This window comes from Lytechinus variegatus, chromosome 12 (genome assembly GCF_018143015.1).
Source record: "Lytechinus variegatus isolate NC3 chromosome 12, Lvar_3.0, whole genome shotgun sequence".
Classification (NCBI taxonomy): domain Eukaryota; kingdom Metazoa; phylum Echinodermata; class Echinoidea; order Temnopleuroida; family Toxopneustidae; genus Lytechinus; species Lytechinus variegatus.
In genome coordinates this window covers 27,488,118-27,506,011 of record NC_054751.1, presented here as the reverse complement: position 1 = coordinate 27,506,011, position 17,894 = coordinate 27,488,118, and the positions used below count along the sequence as shown (strand labels likewise).

The 17,894-nt window shown below is 35.5% G+C and overlaps 1 protein-coding gene across 1 annotated transcript in view; it reads left to right on the top strand.

Moving 5' to 3' along the window:
• Positions 1-17,894, top strand: part of LOC121425069 (uncharacterized protein C20orf194-like) — a 73,741-nt gene that overhangs the window by 46,298 nt on the left and 9,549 nt on the right. The window contains exons 15-25 of the mRNA XM_041621029.1: positions 1,051-1,133; positions 3,127-3,214; positions 4,858-4,969; positions 7,164-7,234; positions 8,215-8,265; positions 8,941-9,028; positions 9,929-10,032; positions 11,755-11,901; positions 12,408-12,487; positions 14,449-14,547; positions 17,145-17,262. Of these exons, the coding sequence (XP_041476963.1) occupies positions 1,051-1,133; positions 3,127-3,214; positions 4,858-4,969; positions 7,164-7,234; positions 8,215-8,265; positions 8,941-9,028; positions 9,929-10,032; positions 11,755-11,901; positions 12,408-12,487; positions 14,449-14,547; positions 17,145-17,262 (1,041 nt within the window). The remainder of the gene's footprint in view (positions 1-1,050; positions 1,134-3,126; positions 3,215-4,857; positions 4,970-7,163; positions 7,235-8,214; positions 8,266-8,940; positions 9,029-9,928; positions 10,033-11,754; positions 11,902-12,407; positions 12,488-14,448; positions 14,548-17,144; positions 17,263-17,894) is intronic.

The window sequence follows — 17,894 nt, the reverse complement described above, 5'->3', positions numbered from 1 at the left end:
GTAACTAGCTTTACTTTATAGTTCCATTATGTAAAACAGTATCATATGCTGATGCCTTAAAGAAATTAAAAGAAACTGTTTTTGCAGTACTTTGTTTCTTTCTATAAAAAAGATAATGAAATTTTAGTCTTTAAAAAAAATTTGTATTATAATGGATTTTGTTCATTTTTATTGAAAATCAGGTTGTTATTGAAATGTCTTATCAAAGAGAATAGACATAGACTTAGTCGTCTTTACTCCTAAACTGTATATAGAGGTATTAATCATTATGTCAATTTTGAAATTTCCCATTGCATCTACCTGTAAATTTGTCATAGCAATTCTGTGGATGCCAATGCAAAGTCCATTGATTTGTTGTAGCCAAGGTGCTCTGTCTTCTCTCTATAATGATAGTGAATGTGCCCCCCCTCTACAGGTACGCAGCTTTTATAGGGTCAAAATTAATCTTTTGTTCCTCAAATTGGCAACAGCCTTTATTTCTTGAAAATTAATTTCTATACCTAAAATAGATTAATATGATATGAGTCAAATAAATGAAAACAAAGTGAAATTTAACAAAAACTTGCAATTTTTTATTTTAATAAAGTGATTATTGTCATCACTTTGCCAATTTAGAGTGTATAATGATTAGCTTCATTTAAATTGCTTTTATTAGGAATGGCACCACATGATGTAATGTGCATGGTATCAATGTTTTCAATACATTTTTCTCTTTTTGATTATATTGAATGTATCATTACTAGTTTCCAGGATAAAGGTAAACTATCTTTATGGGTTGAAATGAATTTCAACCCACCTTTAATGTGTTACTGGAATCCATGTGAGATAAACAGGCATCTTGCAGGAATTTTTTGCCTTATAACGCAGAGCATATAACAGCTTCTGTGCTAATACTGTGGTAATTCTGCATTCAATATAGAGCCCTTAGAGACTTCTAATAGAGTAAACATTAAGCACTATACGTAACACTTATAAACAAGGTAGGTCTCATTAATCGTCAATTATTATAAACCCGGAATGAATCTGTCCTCTGTATTTATATCTAACCAGGCTGAAGCATGTTGTTTGTCCTCACTGAAGGAAGGATTTACAGAGGAACACCTCAAACTAGGACCTGGCTTCCTCACAAACAAGTAAGATTTTACTCTAGTTCTTTAATACCTGAGCATTTTCATAAAATAATAAACCTTTTTGTACATCTGACCACCAATTGTCTACACTCTTACTTAAGAACGGATTAAACCATGATCCAATGCTTCCTACTCTTAATTGTTCCTGAATCTATTATTAATGTATTTGTACTTTTCAATCTCTTCCTTTCTTTCACTGCGCCTTGGGCACTCTGCTGAGTGGGTTTGGCACATTACAAATCCCATATACTGTTATAATTATTATTATTTAAGAGTGCTATAATTTTTTATAGGAATTTGATTTAAAAAAAGACAAATTTATGGAAAGTTCTGTATATACAGGATTTGACATTCATACTTAATAGAATGGGATGCCTTGGAAGAACGATGCCATTTTGTGAATGCCACTGAAATGGGCTAGACTCCCTAGAAAATCTTTCTACATTTTCATTTGTTTTACTTATGATTTGTACAGAAAATCAAACATGGAATTACTTGCCTATGAATGGCATGTTCTTTATATTGAAATATGACTACACGAATGATGACTCTTTTAGTGTACCATATTCTGATTAAAATCATGTGTTCTATTTATAGGTAAATGCCAGTTTTGGTAACAATATCAAAATGAGTTCGTACGGAATCCAATGAAATCACCACCAAAGTGTCTGTTTGTATGAATAAAAAAAAAAGTGCCAAAGGATTCTGGAAGAAATTGTGTAATTGCTGAGAAATTAGCAATTACACAATTAGCACAGGATTAGGGTCAACCGTCGGGCCGACATTCAAAGCAATAATAATACACTGTCGAACATGCGCTTATCTCTGTGTTGGTGATCTCCAGTGTGAATATTTTTCAGCGTAGATTTCAAGATTTCACTCAGTTCAGTTTATGTAACTGTACCAGATCTAGATCCTTGATGATGTACTGACAATTAAGGCTGGTTTTACAGACTTTCTCATGAAATCATTGTTTACTACAACTACTGGTATTTCTCTTTAACGAATGTTGTGAACCCCCTTTCCACTTAGGGGCCAGTACATACATGTGGGTTTAACATTTGATACATTTTATTTTTATAGTTACCACATAGCATTGGGTTTGAAGATTAAGGCAATGAAATCGCCTGGCTTTTCTTCATGTACTTGTACAAATTCATTGATTTTTTCTGCTTTTGGAGGCTGACATAATGCATGTTTATTTTTGCAATCGGAACTGCTTGCAGTATCTACTCTATATCATGATCTAATTAGGCTGAAGAATGTGCATTGAACAGTCATAGTATTCCTTCCTCATTTAAATGTTTGGAAATAGATGTAAAATCATGTAAGAAACTTGAGTTGAATGTATCTAGGGAGATATTTCATGAGCACAATAGGAGGAAAAGTGGCTGTAGTGCTAAACTGCTGATTTGTCTATTGCCAACTCCTCCACTCATCACATGGTCTACCTTCATTAAGTCTAAAACCATTTGGTCCATCAACATGTCATCTAACAACCATTTGGTCCAATCATCATTCGTCTAATCACCAGTTGGTCTATGACCATTTCATCTCATAACCAGTTGGTCTCATACCCATTTTATTTTCCTTCAATTTGCCCAATTAACACATAGTCCAATTACACCAAATGTTATGTAGACTAAATGGCTATAGGACCAACTGATTATTAGACAGAATGGTGAGTGGATGAAATGGCAATTAGACCATGTGGATAGTGGACGAACTGATGGTAGACAAAATGATAGTAGACGACTTGGTAAATGGACAAATTGGAATAATAAACCTGCCATTAGCACAATATGAGGAAATGTGGCTGTAGTGACCTCCCAATCTCACCATTGGAATTGAAGAAAACTCTGCTGACTCTGCAAACCTTACCATAGCCTGGGTGACACTGGCTGAAAGTATACAGTCACAAAAGGGCTGTTCATGTTCTATGCTTCTTCTTTTTATTCATCATATCATGTGTCATGGTTTCTGTATCTATTCTTAGAGCCAACATTGACTTTACCCTAGAAGCCCTCACCCAAGAAGGAAACACCATAGAGCTCAGAGATGACAAGGTTCCCCTCATCAAACTGGTAAGACCCTTAACCGTTGTAGGACAGGATTCAATCTAAGAGCTTGGGTTTATCATAGAGATGTCAGTTTGACTTTTAAGTCATGCTTAAGTGCCAATGCACATAAAGAACACTGGATCTTCTTGATATATAGGCAGTAGGCACAAAGCCCCTATAGCATGATCTGACCAATACGTTTATGTGTCTCATACTGCAGGCAACTTAGAATTCAAGTGTGGTTTATAGTCAGACTTAAATTTTTGTTGAACTTCCCTCCCCCATGATTTTTAACATTACTATTCTTTTTTTAAACAAATAAAGTTTATGTATACTCTCACTGCTAAATTGCCATGATGAATTGTTTATCTTTAAATATTTCACCCAATTAGATATTTTTCTGTTGGAAAATTGACCAATTTGACGGAACAATAGACTCCACCAAAGCTATTGAATCTTTCACTCTACTGCCATCTTTTTCAAAATTCCAGACACATTTTAGTAGTTGGAGCTATCTTTTCTATAATTCTAGACACCAATACATTTTTTTCTAAGAATTTTTAGATAAGGAACTACTCAGAAGTCTTAATGTCAACCTTAGTTTATGTAAGCTTAAGATATTCATCTGTAAGCTAGAGACCAAATCACTCAGCCTATGCAGCTTAATCCTTTACTATTTTCAACAGCATACAAATGCATTTCGGATTTCGGGGTGTAGACAACTCCTGTTTGGGATAGATTTGACATTTTGTTGGATTCATAAGAAGCCCTTTTGAATTATTCATTTTCCTGAGGGGTTTTCCCAATAACTAGGATAATTCCTGATAAAGGTTTTCTTCCAAATTAAAGGTTGTACAGGGATAATCATAAGAAATCAATGTTTAAAAGTTATCTGTGCTATTAAGAGTTCTCAAGAGTAAGTCACGTAATTCTATACATGTGGGTATTTAAGAAAAGTCCAGGTAAATTTCAAAGGGTATACTTTCTGTATTAAAATCGATAGAGGAATATTTTTACATCAATATTATGAATGATGAATGTTGAATACCAGTGATACTGATTCCCCCACTCCCTGCCTCTCAAAATGAAGGAAACTATATAGCACTGGTTGGGGACTCATTCAAATTATTCATGGAGAATGTTTATAAATCTGAATGTATCCGTCCACCACAGATGGCTGTCAGAGGCATCATGTTTTCAGTATGTCCATTTGTCTGTCTTTCCATCACATTTTAGTTCCCTATTAAAGTCCTTTCTAATTTTAATACTATTGTTAAGCTTGGATACATTAATTCAAGTGTCATTGGCTGTGCATGCATTTCCTTGGTGTTTAGCACCATTAGGTGGTGTTTCCAGATAGCTAACTTTCAAGTCCTTTCCAACTCTAACGCCATTGTTAAAATTACAGTCATTTCAGGTGTCTAGTAGTATATAATCTTCCAAAGTGTTGATTACTCCAAGATTGTGATTCCTGATAGCTCCCTATAAAATTTCTTCCCAATTCTATAATATAAAAAACATAATTAAACTTCATTTATCATTCTAGCATTGGTTTTGCATACTCTCCCTTGGTGTTAAGCAACATAAAGTCGGTATTTCCAGATAACTCGCTATCAAGCCACTTTTCAATCCTAACACCTTTGTTGCACTTCATGCCTTATTATCAGGTGTCATTGGTGGTGTATGATATTCCCAGTGTTGAGCACCCTAATAACAGCCTAGGATCTGTAGTGTTTGCTGAAAGCTTCTTGGACTCTGCCATTCCAGTGCTACAGAAAGGTAGGCTAGTTAAATGGATGTAAATCAATTCTGTAACTTATCTACAAGCCAGGGTAGAAAACGGTTTTACATGTATTTTGAGGGGCTTTTTTTTCTCGTACAGTATGTCTATTGCTGAAATTTTAGGGGCCATTTCTTTCATTTCAAGTGCTGCTTATCTGTGCAGCAAGGAATTATGCTGTAAAAGCATTTTTTTTTCCTGTTAGTAGAAAATTGATTTTTCTAAACTTTCTGAAATATTGTTAATGGCAGTTCTTGGGGTGACTTAAAAAAAGATGGTAAATCCAAGGCGGCCATCTTGGGAATATGATTGGTGATTTGAGCTGTCATGTGGGCAAAATCGTGTGTTGCTTTCCAACGCTGCTATTGACCATATACCTTTTTGTGGTTTGAAAACTATTAGCTGAATTATATACAGTACCCGTCAACAATTTTAATGCACTTGTTACAAGAATTGATTATTTGCTTTTCAGTTATCAGATATTTTCTTTTCCAACATTCTGGTATCAAACAAAAGAATATACTTCATCCCCACCAGCTGACTTTATATTAACCGTAGATAGACTAGGCTATTTTGCCACCTAAGAAGCAGGGGGGGGGGCTGAATTTAATTTCAGCCCTCCCGACTGATCTCGGCGGTCAATTGCGTGATTGCAAAGAAAATTGTCAAGGGCGTTACCCATGGCATAATCTACAAAAAAAATTTCATTGCTAATTAATTATGCTAATTTATGCATAAAATCAAAAGTTTGCTCTAATTAACTAAATAATGCCCCTAAAATGCTAATTTTCAGGTCACAGACTCTTTATAGGAATCTGATCAATTTTCCTTTAAAAAATTTCAACACAACATTTATTTTCTAAAGTATTTTATTGTTTTCTTTGTGTATTTTCTTGTTTTTCCACTTTTTTTTCGATAGAAATTGTCAGGCACTTATTTTGACCATAAACAAGATGAAATTAATTGATTTTAATCAGCAAAGGAGAAATAATGATACATTTATGGAATTTGGCTAAAATTTGTACACAAATTAACATTTTTGAGCAATTTTAGGTCTGCATGCACTTACGAAATGTTGTGTAATTTCGGAACCATGTTCATGGAGGTCACAATTTTGGTCTCAAGTTGCATGAGACTTGAAAGTTGAAAGTAAAAAGTCAGTGAGCGACTCGGTCAAAAAATTCTGCGCAGCAGATTTATAGTGAAAAATGTCAGGGGGAGGGGCTGAATCAGCCCCCCCTAGTCTTACTAGGGTTAAAGCCCATTTTAGGAGGCAAATCATGTGTGAAAAGGCAATCGACCTCCAATATGGTATAAAAGTTTGTTGATGATTTTGGGATTTGTGCTGGCACATCGTCAATTTTAATGTGTTTCTGGAGCTAAAACTCTTTATATTCTGATGAAGGTTATATACTCAGGAAATTATCATTACCTATGCAGAAAACAAACTTTGAAAGTTAAGAAGAAGTGGAATCATGGCAAATTTCTTTCCAAATGAATTCTTGAAATAAATCATCATGTCGAATGTTTTTATCCTCATAAACATTGATTTTTTTTTTAATTTAGATATTTATTCTTAATTGTGAATTTAGCCATGCTCATTATATGAATCAAAATCAAAGTGAGAGTAAACTAGCATACAAACAAAGCTCTGGGATTAATAATAATAATTCATAATTGAACTTGCTTATATAGCGCCTAACATAATTGTCAGAAGTCTCTAAGCGCTCTACAGTATATGCAGCATAATTACCCTGGCTTTAGCAGTGCAGCTGTTACGCGCGCTGCGTTTCAAGGAATAAATAATAGCAATATTGTGCATATAGTTGGTCACCTACAGTACTGTTTGATACTTTATTTATGTATATAAATTATGTTCACCATATTTTGCGCAAAAACAATTTTAAAAGGTCATGCATATGTTTTGCAATTTTGTAACACGCACATTTATTAATTAATAATGAATGCAATGAATAAGTTTAATCTCTCTGCAAATGTATTGATACATAAAGTCATTGTTTCTAGATGAAATACTTACAGCATGTATTACCCAGTGGATTGAAATATTGTGCATGTTTTTGCCCTTAAGCACTGGTTTTAGTCATTCTAGAATGAGCAAAACAAATGTGGTTGTGCAGCTGAATCTGATATCGATTAACATGTTTTATCTAATCTACTATATCTATTGTTCAGATGGAAGCATCGAAATGAATGCAGAGTGTCTAATTCTGACGAGGCACCTCCCCCGCACTGTCACTTGGGCTGTAAGTACTCAAATTAACCATAATGTTTGAATCTATGGGTTGTTTTAAATGCTATCACCATTCTTGATGGGTAGCACTTTCAATCACTGGTGGCGATCACTACCAAATAATTCACACATTACCACTTGCAACGGATGGTGCCATCAATAACCAGTGGGGATCAGTAACATTTCATTCATACTTTCATTCAAATTGTGATGAATTTTTCAGGCAAAAGCCTGAATTCAGGCTCTGGCAATTTATATTTTAGGCCATGGTTATAGCATTTTTGTGTGCAAAATATTGTATTCTAGGTGATTTTCAGGCCCTCTGATCAATTCCAACTGGCATCCCTGTAGAACTTTTCATTTCTTGTGATGGGTAACACACTTAACGCTCTGCGTGAGGTTGTTTAAGATATACACTGTGTTCGGATTCTCCTCCGCTTACCGGACATTCCTTGAGGATCTGTGTGTGGCTGTGTAATTGTTCCAGCAATTTAAAACGTTGATGCTATTTTTCTGTAGCTTATTTGTGATTGAACCAATCAGGCATGCCCTTGGAAGACATGTGTAACAAACTGGGAAGTTTGCTTGATCCCATCTCATTTTCATTGGTCTTTCTTTGGCCAGTTTGTCACTTTGGATTTTGAAACCAATCGATGTGAGGGGCTATAGCGCCTCTCTGTAATTGAACCAATCTCTTACTTATTGACATGTGCTTAGTAAAGATTATTGAAGCTAGCCTGTGTTAAAATATTGTTTGTTTTGACACAGTGGAATGTGTGCACTGCCGATGTAAAGTTTAATTAGTTTCTTTTGGAACCCTGTTTATGTATGTGAAATATGAAATAAACATTCTGGATACTTATATTCATATGATGTATATTCCTGTTTGGGGTCCTCTTTCCAGTTCTCGACCATAAATCAGCTATTTTTAATGCTCTTCGTGTATGTATTTCGCATCCCACTTTTGATAAGAATTTCTTGTTTTCTCTATAGGCGGACATGAAGCCATCTGACATTGAGAATAATATCAGTCTTTACACCAAGGTGAGAATAAGTTGTAAAAATCATTGGAAAAATCAAATGATTCATTCGTCAATCATTGATGATGATGAAAATTATTTGTAAAAAATCATTGGAAAATCAAATGATTCCTTCTTCAATCCTTGATGATGATGGGATTATTTGTAAAAATCATTGGAAAATCAAATGTTTCATTCTTCAATCATTGATGATGATGAGAATTATTTGGGAAAGATCATTGGAAAATGAGAATTATACATTCATCAACCACCGGTGATGTAATGAAATGTGGTTCTAGGGTGAAATAGGTGTTAATTAAGCATACCCAAAGTGATATCAAATGCCTGATGACCCGAGAGGGGTAGATTGAACAGTACTGTTGAAAGCTACAGTGAACAACAATTGAATTGACATAGGATAGAAATTAAAAAGAAATATTTCCTGTTTACTTTTTAAGTGATAAAAACTGATACTATAGATCTTGAGCTCGTACATACATATGTGTTTCGTTAAATGATATCCTTCGTAATGATTTTAAGAATAGCTGGATTCATGCTAAAGTAATGAAAAACACATGACATTTTACTTCATGGCATCATTTTCTCCAATAACTTTCCCTCTCACAATTCTACCATTTGGTATCTTTATCTCTAAAAATTAACTTTATCTTTCTCCATATTTCATCTGGATTTATTTCAGAATCCTGAGAGTCCATTCGGCAGTGTGCTATTGCATGGTGTGAACTGTACGATGCTCGGCAGTGTGGAGCTATCAGCACCCAGTGATGGTAAATATAGCAATGCGTAATCATGGAATTTATTATCATGTTTATATCATCTTGCACTTGCCATGTAAAAGATTATGCATTCGGCTTCTGGCTGTTAACAAATTCTTCAGTAAACCATTACCATTAAATTACAAGAAGACAAAAGATATCACAAATACTTTCCTTTTTCACAATTACAGTGGTTTATCTGTTTTGGGTAAGCTTTTGTGATTGTGAAAAAAAAATTAATTTCTGCGTCATCCCTCCTACTATACGAACCTTTCAGTGACAAAGAATGTGCTTTAGACTGTAAAAATGGCAGCCTCAAATATGAACCTACATATTGAGTAGAGAATGCACGTAAATAGAGCTGGATCAATCCACCCATTACAGAAATGTTGCCATAAAAGATACATTTTCAATGTCTGTTGCACTTTTCAAATGGCAAATGATCACACTGGAGGATTCATTGTTGAGGTTCTGAGAATAAAATGCTGAGTGTAGATCCTAGAATTTATCTTTAGATGCAGACTATGGATTAGCTCTGATTTGGAAAAAAAAAACATAACTTGATAACTTTTCCATGAATTATGAAGCATATTGCATTCCTGTCAGCTTATATAGCCAAATTATTGCTTTTTTTAAGTATTTGGCAAATCCATTAAGTGTGTGTGTCCAACTGCATATATGTGGGACATTCCATAAACCATCTGTCTTCATTTTCTAGTTTATGTGAAAAGTAAAAATACTCTGAAATTATTTTATGAAGGGACATAAAAATTAAGAAATATGGGGTTGGACGGAGAAAAGAGTTGACTATTTAAAGGAAGTAGCGTGATATGCTACATTTCGAAAACGAAATATGACTTCTGTATTTTGTTAATTAAATCATGCTTTATGTTTTTTTATGTTTATGAATAGGTGTGCTATATGTCTTTGAGAAAGGTATCATCTTCAGTCATCCACGCAATGGCCTGACAATACTACCTAAGTCATACTATGAAGAACTCCACTTCTATGATGGGGTAAGTTACAATGTATATGCATCACGTAGCTCAATTTAAAACATTGTAGTTATAAACGCATTCATGTTCATTCGAGACAGAAGTGGTATGTTGATTTGTTTAGAGCTTAATTTTAACAGACATGAATTGTTCTAATTGGATGCTTCTCTAAACCATCTATCCATGGCTCCACTTCTGCTAAGATCCATGTTGTTAATGTTATCCACATTCATCCTTGTGCATTGTATGTTGTTTTTAAGGGATTTGAAAGTAAGTGAACTTGAATTCAAATTTGAATTATTATCCCATCTTTCCAGGATTTATCCAGTGTGTTAGCATGTTTAGTGATGACCTACTGACATTTGTTACAGTGTTGTCAATCTTTTTCTCCATTGTTGATTGTATTCTCTCATGTATCCAATGTTCATTCAGTGTGTTAGCATGTTTGATGATCACATAGAGACATTCTTTACTTTGTTGATCCCATTCTCCATTGCATTCTCTCACTTTACAGGTTCATCCAGTTTGTTAGCATGTTTAATGATCACCTGCCGACATTTATAACAATTTTTTTTTTTCAATACTTTTGCCCCAATGGGCAAGTGTTTAGAAAAAAAATGAACACGTTTACAGAAGTCAAATCATATACATCATTCAAACAAATGTTTCAACATACTCCATTTCAAATTAAAATCTTTCCTTTTTCCATTCAAATTATAAATGTAACATTCATCTAAATAATAAGTTTGTATTACCTGTAATGTATTTATTACAATGTTGTCAATCTCATTTTCTATTGTTGATTATATTCTCGCACTCATCCAAGGGTTATCCAGTGTGTTAGCACGTCTGATGGTCACCTGTAGACATTCCTTACAGTGATGTTGATCTAATTCTCTGCTGTTGATTACATTCTGTCTCCTTATCAGGGTTCATCCGGTGTGTTCGATGATCACATACAACATTCCTTACACTGTTGTTGATCTCATTCTCTGTTGTTGATTGCATTCTCTCACCTTTCCAGGGTTCATCCAGTGTGTGAGCATGTTTGATGATCACCTACAGACATTCTTTTCAAGTTGTTGATCTTATTCTCTGTTGTTGATTGCACCCTCTCACCTTTCTATGGTTCATCCAGTGTGTTGATCACCTGCAGACATTCTTTACATGATGTTCTCATTCTCTGTTGTTGATTGCATTCTCTCACCTATCCAGTGTTCATTCAGTGCTTCAGACATTCATCACAGTGGTGTTAATTGCATTCTCCCCCTTTCCAGGGTTCATCCAGTGAGTTAGCATGTTTGATGATCACTTACAGATATTATTTATATGTTGTTGATTGCATTCTCTCACCTTTCCAGGATTCATCCAGTGAGTTAGCATGTTTGATGATCACCTACAGATATTATTTATATGTTGTTGATTGCATTCTCTCAACTTTCCAGGATTCATCCAGTGTATTAGCATGTTTAATGATCACCTACAGACATTCTTTAAGTTGTTGATCTCATTCTCTGTTGTTGGTTGCATTCTCTCACCTTTCCAGGGTTCATCCAGTGTGTTAGCATGTTTGATGATCACCTACAGACATTCCTTACACTGTTGTTAATGTCATTATTTGTTGTTGATTGCATTCTTCCCCTTTCCAGGGATCATCCAGTGTTTGATGATCACCCACAGACATTCCTTACAGTGTTGTTGATCTCATTCTCTGTTTTTGATTGCATTCTCTTACATTTCCAGGGTTCATCCAGTGTGTTAGCTTGTTTGATGATCACCTACAGACATTCCTTACAGTACTATCAACCATTACAGAATCACAATGCCGGAGACATGGTCATGTTTGCCTTCCCACCAAAGACTAATGCGTACAGAATGCTCTATAAAGAAGTGAGTGTTTGGGTCAGTTATTAAAACTTGTTTGGTTTTAGATGGACAGCAATATTGACCTAGTTTCATTTAACATACTGTTGTTACCACTGGTTTTAAAAATTGCATTCTTTAATATAATATTTGATGACATGATAATTTTCTTTCACCAAAGATTAAATATTTTATGAAGCTCTTAAAATACTTGGCCATTCCTTCTTAAAATATTGATGTCAGTCATTGGCAACATGCAGTACTTCATGAATCCCATAGAGCTACAATTTATCTTGCATGGTTAGAGTGATATTGTATTTTTCTGTTGAAAAAAATGCTAAAAAGACATGATTTGAAGGTCCAAGGACCAAGACTGAGCATCTTTATAACAATTGCAGTATAATCATGATAAAGGCATATAAAATTATAATAAATAAAAACAAAGAAACTTTGGTCATATTGAGATAGGCAAATACAACATATGATACAACAAAGAAACCGGTATTCTACATGAATAATTTCCCATTTACTAGGTGATCGGAAGATGGCAACAGGAAAATCAATCACCGGTCCTGAAGCAGTTAGATGCCATGCCTGAGTATTATACCAATACGTAAGTAAGATTTTGGATGTTGTTTGAAGGTTTGCATGGTGGCATGTACAATTGCTGATGTGGTTTACGGTACACCATGTGGAGTGTTATAGAAACAGTGGATAGAAGACAAGAAATGGATAGGCGAGAAAGTGGAGATTTGAGAGAAGAGTATTCTTTCTTGAAAGTAGTCCTGAAAAGGAATGTATAAACCAGAAGAGATTGATGAGTTGAGAACAGCTTGAGTAGTAGAGCTGATGAGGCGATGCTGGCTTGAGTCTACGAGTAGAGATGATGATTAGTAGAGAGACTCTACTCTCAAATCTCCACTTTCTCGCCTATCCACTTCTCTTCTTCTATCCACTGTTTCTATAACACTCCACATGGTGTACCGTAAACCACATCAGCAAAAGTAAGATTTTATTTTTCAATTCAAAATTTATTTCAATCAATCAATCATAAAAATACAGGTATATACAGATTAGATACAAACATGGGATCGGAGCCCCTGGAGGTTTTCATTTAAAAAAAATGTGGGTGGGGCACCACCATGATACAAGTAAATACAAATCAATATAAGACATACATAAAGAGTAAACAACAAATAACATTGAAATACAATTCCAAAAACAATGGGCTAATATAGGAGAATAAACAAACAAACAAAATAATAACATACAGTGTGCTATTGGCAGGATTTTCATACTGAGAGAAAAATTCAACGTTCAGAAGTTTTTAAAACTTATTTAGAGTTTCACTTAGCTTAGAATCATTATTCAAATCATTCCATAGATTGGTTACGTAGAGAATTTTGTGAGTAATTTTAGTTTTTGGAAGATATTGGGTAAAATAAACTGACTGACTCGTAAAGTATGAATGGTAAGGATCTTCATTATTGATGGATATTTGAGCGCTCCCCTTGTCTCAACCGTTTCTGTTGGGACTGGTTTGATTTTAGCAGAAATTATGTCATGAAAAATCTAATCATATTTGGTTGAGAACCAAATGTTGTTTTTCATCATAAAATTTTGACATGATGTTAAATATCAAACCTTAAAGCAACCAAACAGAACTTTGGAAGCATGATCACCATGCTGGATTTCTTAATTTTCTTGCTTGAAATTAGAGGCCTGTCATGGGGGCCGTTTCATAAAGCTGTTCGTAAGTTAAGAGCGACTTTAAGAACGACTGGTGATCCTTTCTTACGCGCTAAACCATCATCTGTGGTGTATACCATTTACCAAAAAAAGGATCACCAGTCGTTCTTAAAGTCGCTCTTATCTTATGAACATCTTTATGAAACACCCACCTGATGTTGCTCTCTGTTCTTTGCCCTCTGTTCTCATCCTGAGATGAGGATATGTTTCCATCTTGGGGGTGAAGACAGAAGAATCGGCAGTAGTTAACAAATATGGCGGTTCCCTCAAAGAAAGCAATGGTGCTGTAACGAAATGAGGCCGACAATGGGAAGCACTTCCCTGTTGGAAAAAAAAGAGAAAACAATTGCCCCCCAAAATGTGCCCTCCCCGCTTGGATACATGCCCTTAATCACGGTCTTGGTTGAACACTCTGCTGAGTAATTACCATGCCATAAACACACCGTTAGCTTTTTTATGGTCCGAATAGGGTTGTCTCCAGCAGGTTATTATTCTAAAGTATAGTTATCAATATTCCATCCATTTGTGCTAATTAATGCACTTTCCTGTTTTTGAGAAATAGTGGAACCTGCTCTAATGACCACCTGTATAGAACAACCACCTGTCTAAAAAGACCATAATTATTCTATTTCACTTGAATCTATCCCCATTGGAATGTGTATTATTGAGACTTGTCCATAAAGACCATCATGTCATAAGGACATTTATTCTGGTCTCCCTTAATGGGTAGTCCAAGTTATATACAGGTTTGTCTATATAATCTAGAATAGGCCATTTATTGTGGATATATTTTTATGTTTGACTGGAGATTTTTTTTTTGTTTAGATACAATGAATTACAGCATAACTTTGTGACAGATGCGAGACTGCAGAAACAAGTACCATCTCTGACCCAGGCCAGTGTCTACCTATCCACTCTCAATAGGTGAGTGTCCAGGAATGCCTCAAAACTGTTATTGTACCAGTTTATGCTGAAACAACTTTGCCTCAAAAAAATTTTTCGCTAGAAAATCATCTAAGTCTCAAAAAATTTTGTAAGATTTCTATCTATTGTTTCACATCTGCAGTGTGTTTTTGTCTCACCTGCATAGCAGAGTGAGACTATAGGCGCCGCTTTTCCGACGGCGACGGCGGCGGCGTCAACATCAAAAACTAAACCAGAGGTTAAGTTTTAAAAATGTCATCATAACTTAGAAAATATATGGACCTAGTTCATTAAACTTGGACATAAGATTAAACAAGTATCACCAAACATCCTGCATGAGTTTAACGTCACATGACCAAGGTCAAAGGTCATTTAGGGTCAATGAACTTTGGCCGAATTGGGGGTATCTGTTGAATTACAATCAAAACTTTAAAAGTTTTTGATCTGATTCATGAAACTTAGACATAATAGTAATCAAGTATCACTGAACATCCTGTGCAAGTTTCGGGTCACATGATCAAGGTCAAAGATCATTTAGGGTCAATGAACTTTGGCCAAATTGTGGGTATTTGCTAAATTACCATCATAACTTTGAAAGTATGTTGGTCTAGTTCATAAAACTTGGACATAAGAGTAATCAAGTATCACTGAACATCCTGTGCACATTTTAGGTCACATGACCAAGGTCAAAGGTCAATGAACTTTGGCCATAATGGGGGTATCTGTTGAATTACCATCATAACTTTGCAACTTTATTGATCTGACTTTTGAAACTTGGACATAAGAGTAATTAAGTATCACTGAATATCCTGTGCAAGTTTCAGGTCACATGATCAAGGTCAAAGGTCATGTGAGGTCAATGAATTTTGGCCACATTGCGGGTATTTGTTGAATTACCATCCTATCTCTGTAAGTGTATTGGTCTAGTTCATTAAACGTGGAAATAAGAGTAACCAAGTATCACTGAACATCTTGTGCGAGTTATAGTAGTTTTCAAAGTCAGCACTGCTGCTATGTTCAATCGCGTGATGCAGGTGAGACGGCCAGAGGCATTCCACTTGTTTTTTTTAACAATACTTGTCTCTATGACTTCATTTTGCCTACCTTGTCTCGCAATTTTAGCTAAATTTGTGGTGGGCATTGTATATTGTGTATGGAGTGCATATCATCTCTAATGCATATAGAGTATGATTCGAATGTCATGTGTCAATTAAGTGTCTGAGATATACTCAGAAGAGATAAAGACCAGGGCAGAAGAGATAAAGACCAGGGCAGGGGAGCATTTCATGCAAGCAGTTGTCGGATGTTTTATCCGACAAGTCCCATTTTATCAAACAGTAACCATAGTAACAATGCTTCCTAGCCAATCAACATCAAGACAAGTTTCAGGTCTGACAACTTGTCGGACAAAAATGATGATGAAACGCGCCCCAGGACCGAAACTAAGACAAAGACACTTGTGTAAAAAAAAATATTTGTATTGACAGAGACAAGTTATGGCCGTAAAATCATTGCCTCAAGACTTATCTTAGTAAATGAATAAAGATGCTTTAATAGGAGAAATTACTTTTTGTAAACAAAGATGATTGAGGGTATTTGAATTCCAGTTCATCGTGACTTAGCCGTGAACCAGAATAGCCTGGTGGTTGAGTCGCTGCCCGGAAAGCAGTAGATGGCAGGTTCGAACCCCACTGGTTCCAATTTTTTCTGACTTATGATTGTCATTACAGATCGAGCATGCGATCTCAAACACATAGGAGTAATGCCCAAAATTTGTTTACAAAAAGACTTGATGGTGAGAAATGCTTTACTGCACTACACACCGACAGACTGAAGTAATTGAGTCAGATAAACTTATTAAAATTGAGCTCATGATATTTCTCTTTGAGCCAGCTGCAGAGACAGTAGCATTTAACATATACCATTAATTGTCCGGAAAGTTGCAGCCTCCTTGGTCATGGCTCTTCGTTTTTGATCGGGACTCTCCGGCCAATTTCTGTCCCCTCCCCCTCCTGCCTCTGACCTTTAAATGCTGTTGGGATGGGTTCCCTGACAATTGCTCCGATAGAAAATCTGTACGTTAAGCCAAACATAAAAACCTAACCTCCAAAACTAAATAAACCAACATCCTTTTCTTTACATTATTCTGAACCAAAGACTCTCTCATTTAACTCTAACCCTATGCCTTCTGAGATATTCAGATCGAAGCTGTTGTCGCAGGAGCAAATGACGTGTCACCGTCGGGATAAGCCTGCCCTTCCGATTCTGCAGGAACTAGACTCCATAATCTTTGCTTTTTCTAGCTCCTGCCATGTTATTTACTAGTTTAATCAATGTTGTACGTTCTGTCCTTATATGTAACAATTATGTATTTCTTTTGTGAAGCCCCTCAATTGTCTACAGTCTACTGTTGACTATACAATTAGTATTTTGCTGAAATTCCTTCTCTCTATTTTTTCCTAGGCGCTTAGAAACATGTTTTGTGATAAGCACCATACAAATATTGTAAATTATTATTATTCTTTGATTTTGATGGTTTTTAAAGTGGAATAGAATTATGAAAAAATGAAAAATTAATATGAATTTTCTCATTTCAGTTTTCTGACTCACCTGTCAGTAAGCAGTGTTGACCCTGACCCCGTCCATGAGGCTGATCTACCCTCCATCCTCGACCCAACCACTGAACAGTCTCAGAATAGCTCTGATGCAGATGAGGTAAGATACTGTCGCACTTGTTTTAGTCGCGACCAGAGTAGAAGGACACTTGTCTATAAAAACGACATATTTGGCTTTTCCTGAATTGTCAATAGTTATGTTCTGTGCATTTCCCAAGATGAGCAAAGGTGCTTACAAGCACCAAAGCTTATTATTATTATTTAACATCCTATCCAAGGGATGGAGTGTTTTCTACTGTAACATAGCCTGCATCTATGGAACAGGGGACATGAACCCACCACCCTTTGTTCGACAAGCAGACGCTTTAAGGCCACTGCACACCTTACCACTGTTTGCGATCCGATTTTGGAATAAATCGCATTTTGCTCATTTTCTGAAAATGTGAATGGAACATATCATTTCATTTGAGGTTAGAATTAATCGAAAGAATACTAATATAACCATTTTGAAAGATTGCAAGCCTTTATTTTGGAGTAAAGGCCAAATTAGTTTCAAATCTTAGCCAATAGTACGACTGCTATGACGTCATTACGACGAGATATTAGTTTTGCTTTTATTCTAAGAACGATGATAGCATAGTCACAGATTTGAACATAGGTATTTGTACGATGATTTCGAACATTGCACAGTAAGATATTGCATGTCTCAATATTAGCATCAGATTCTGCTAT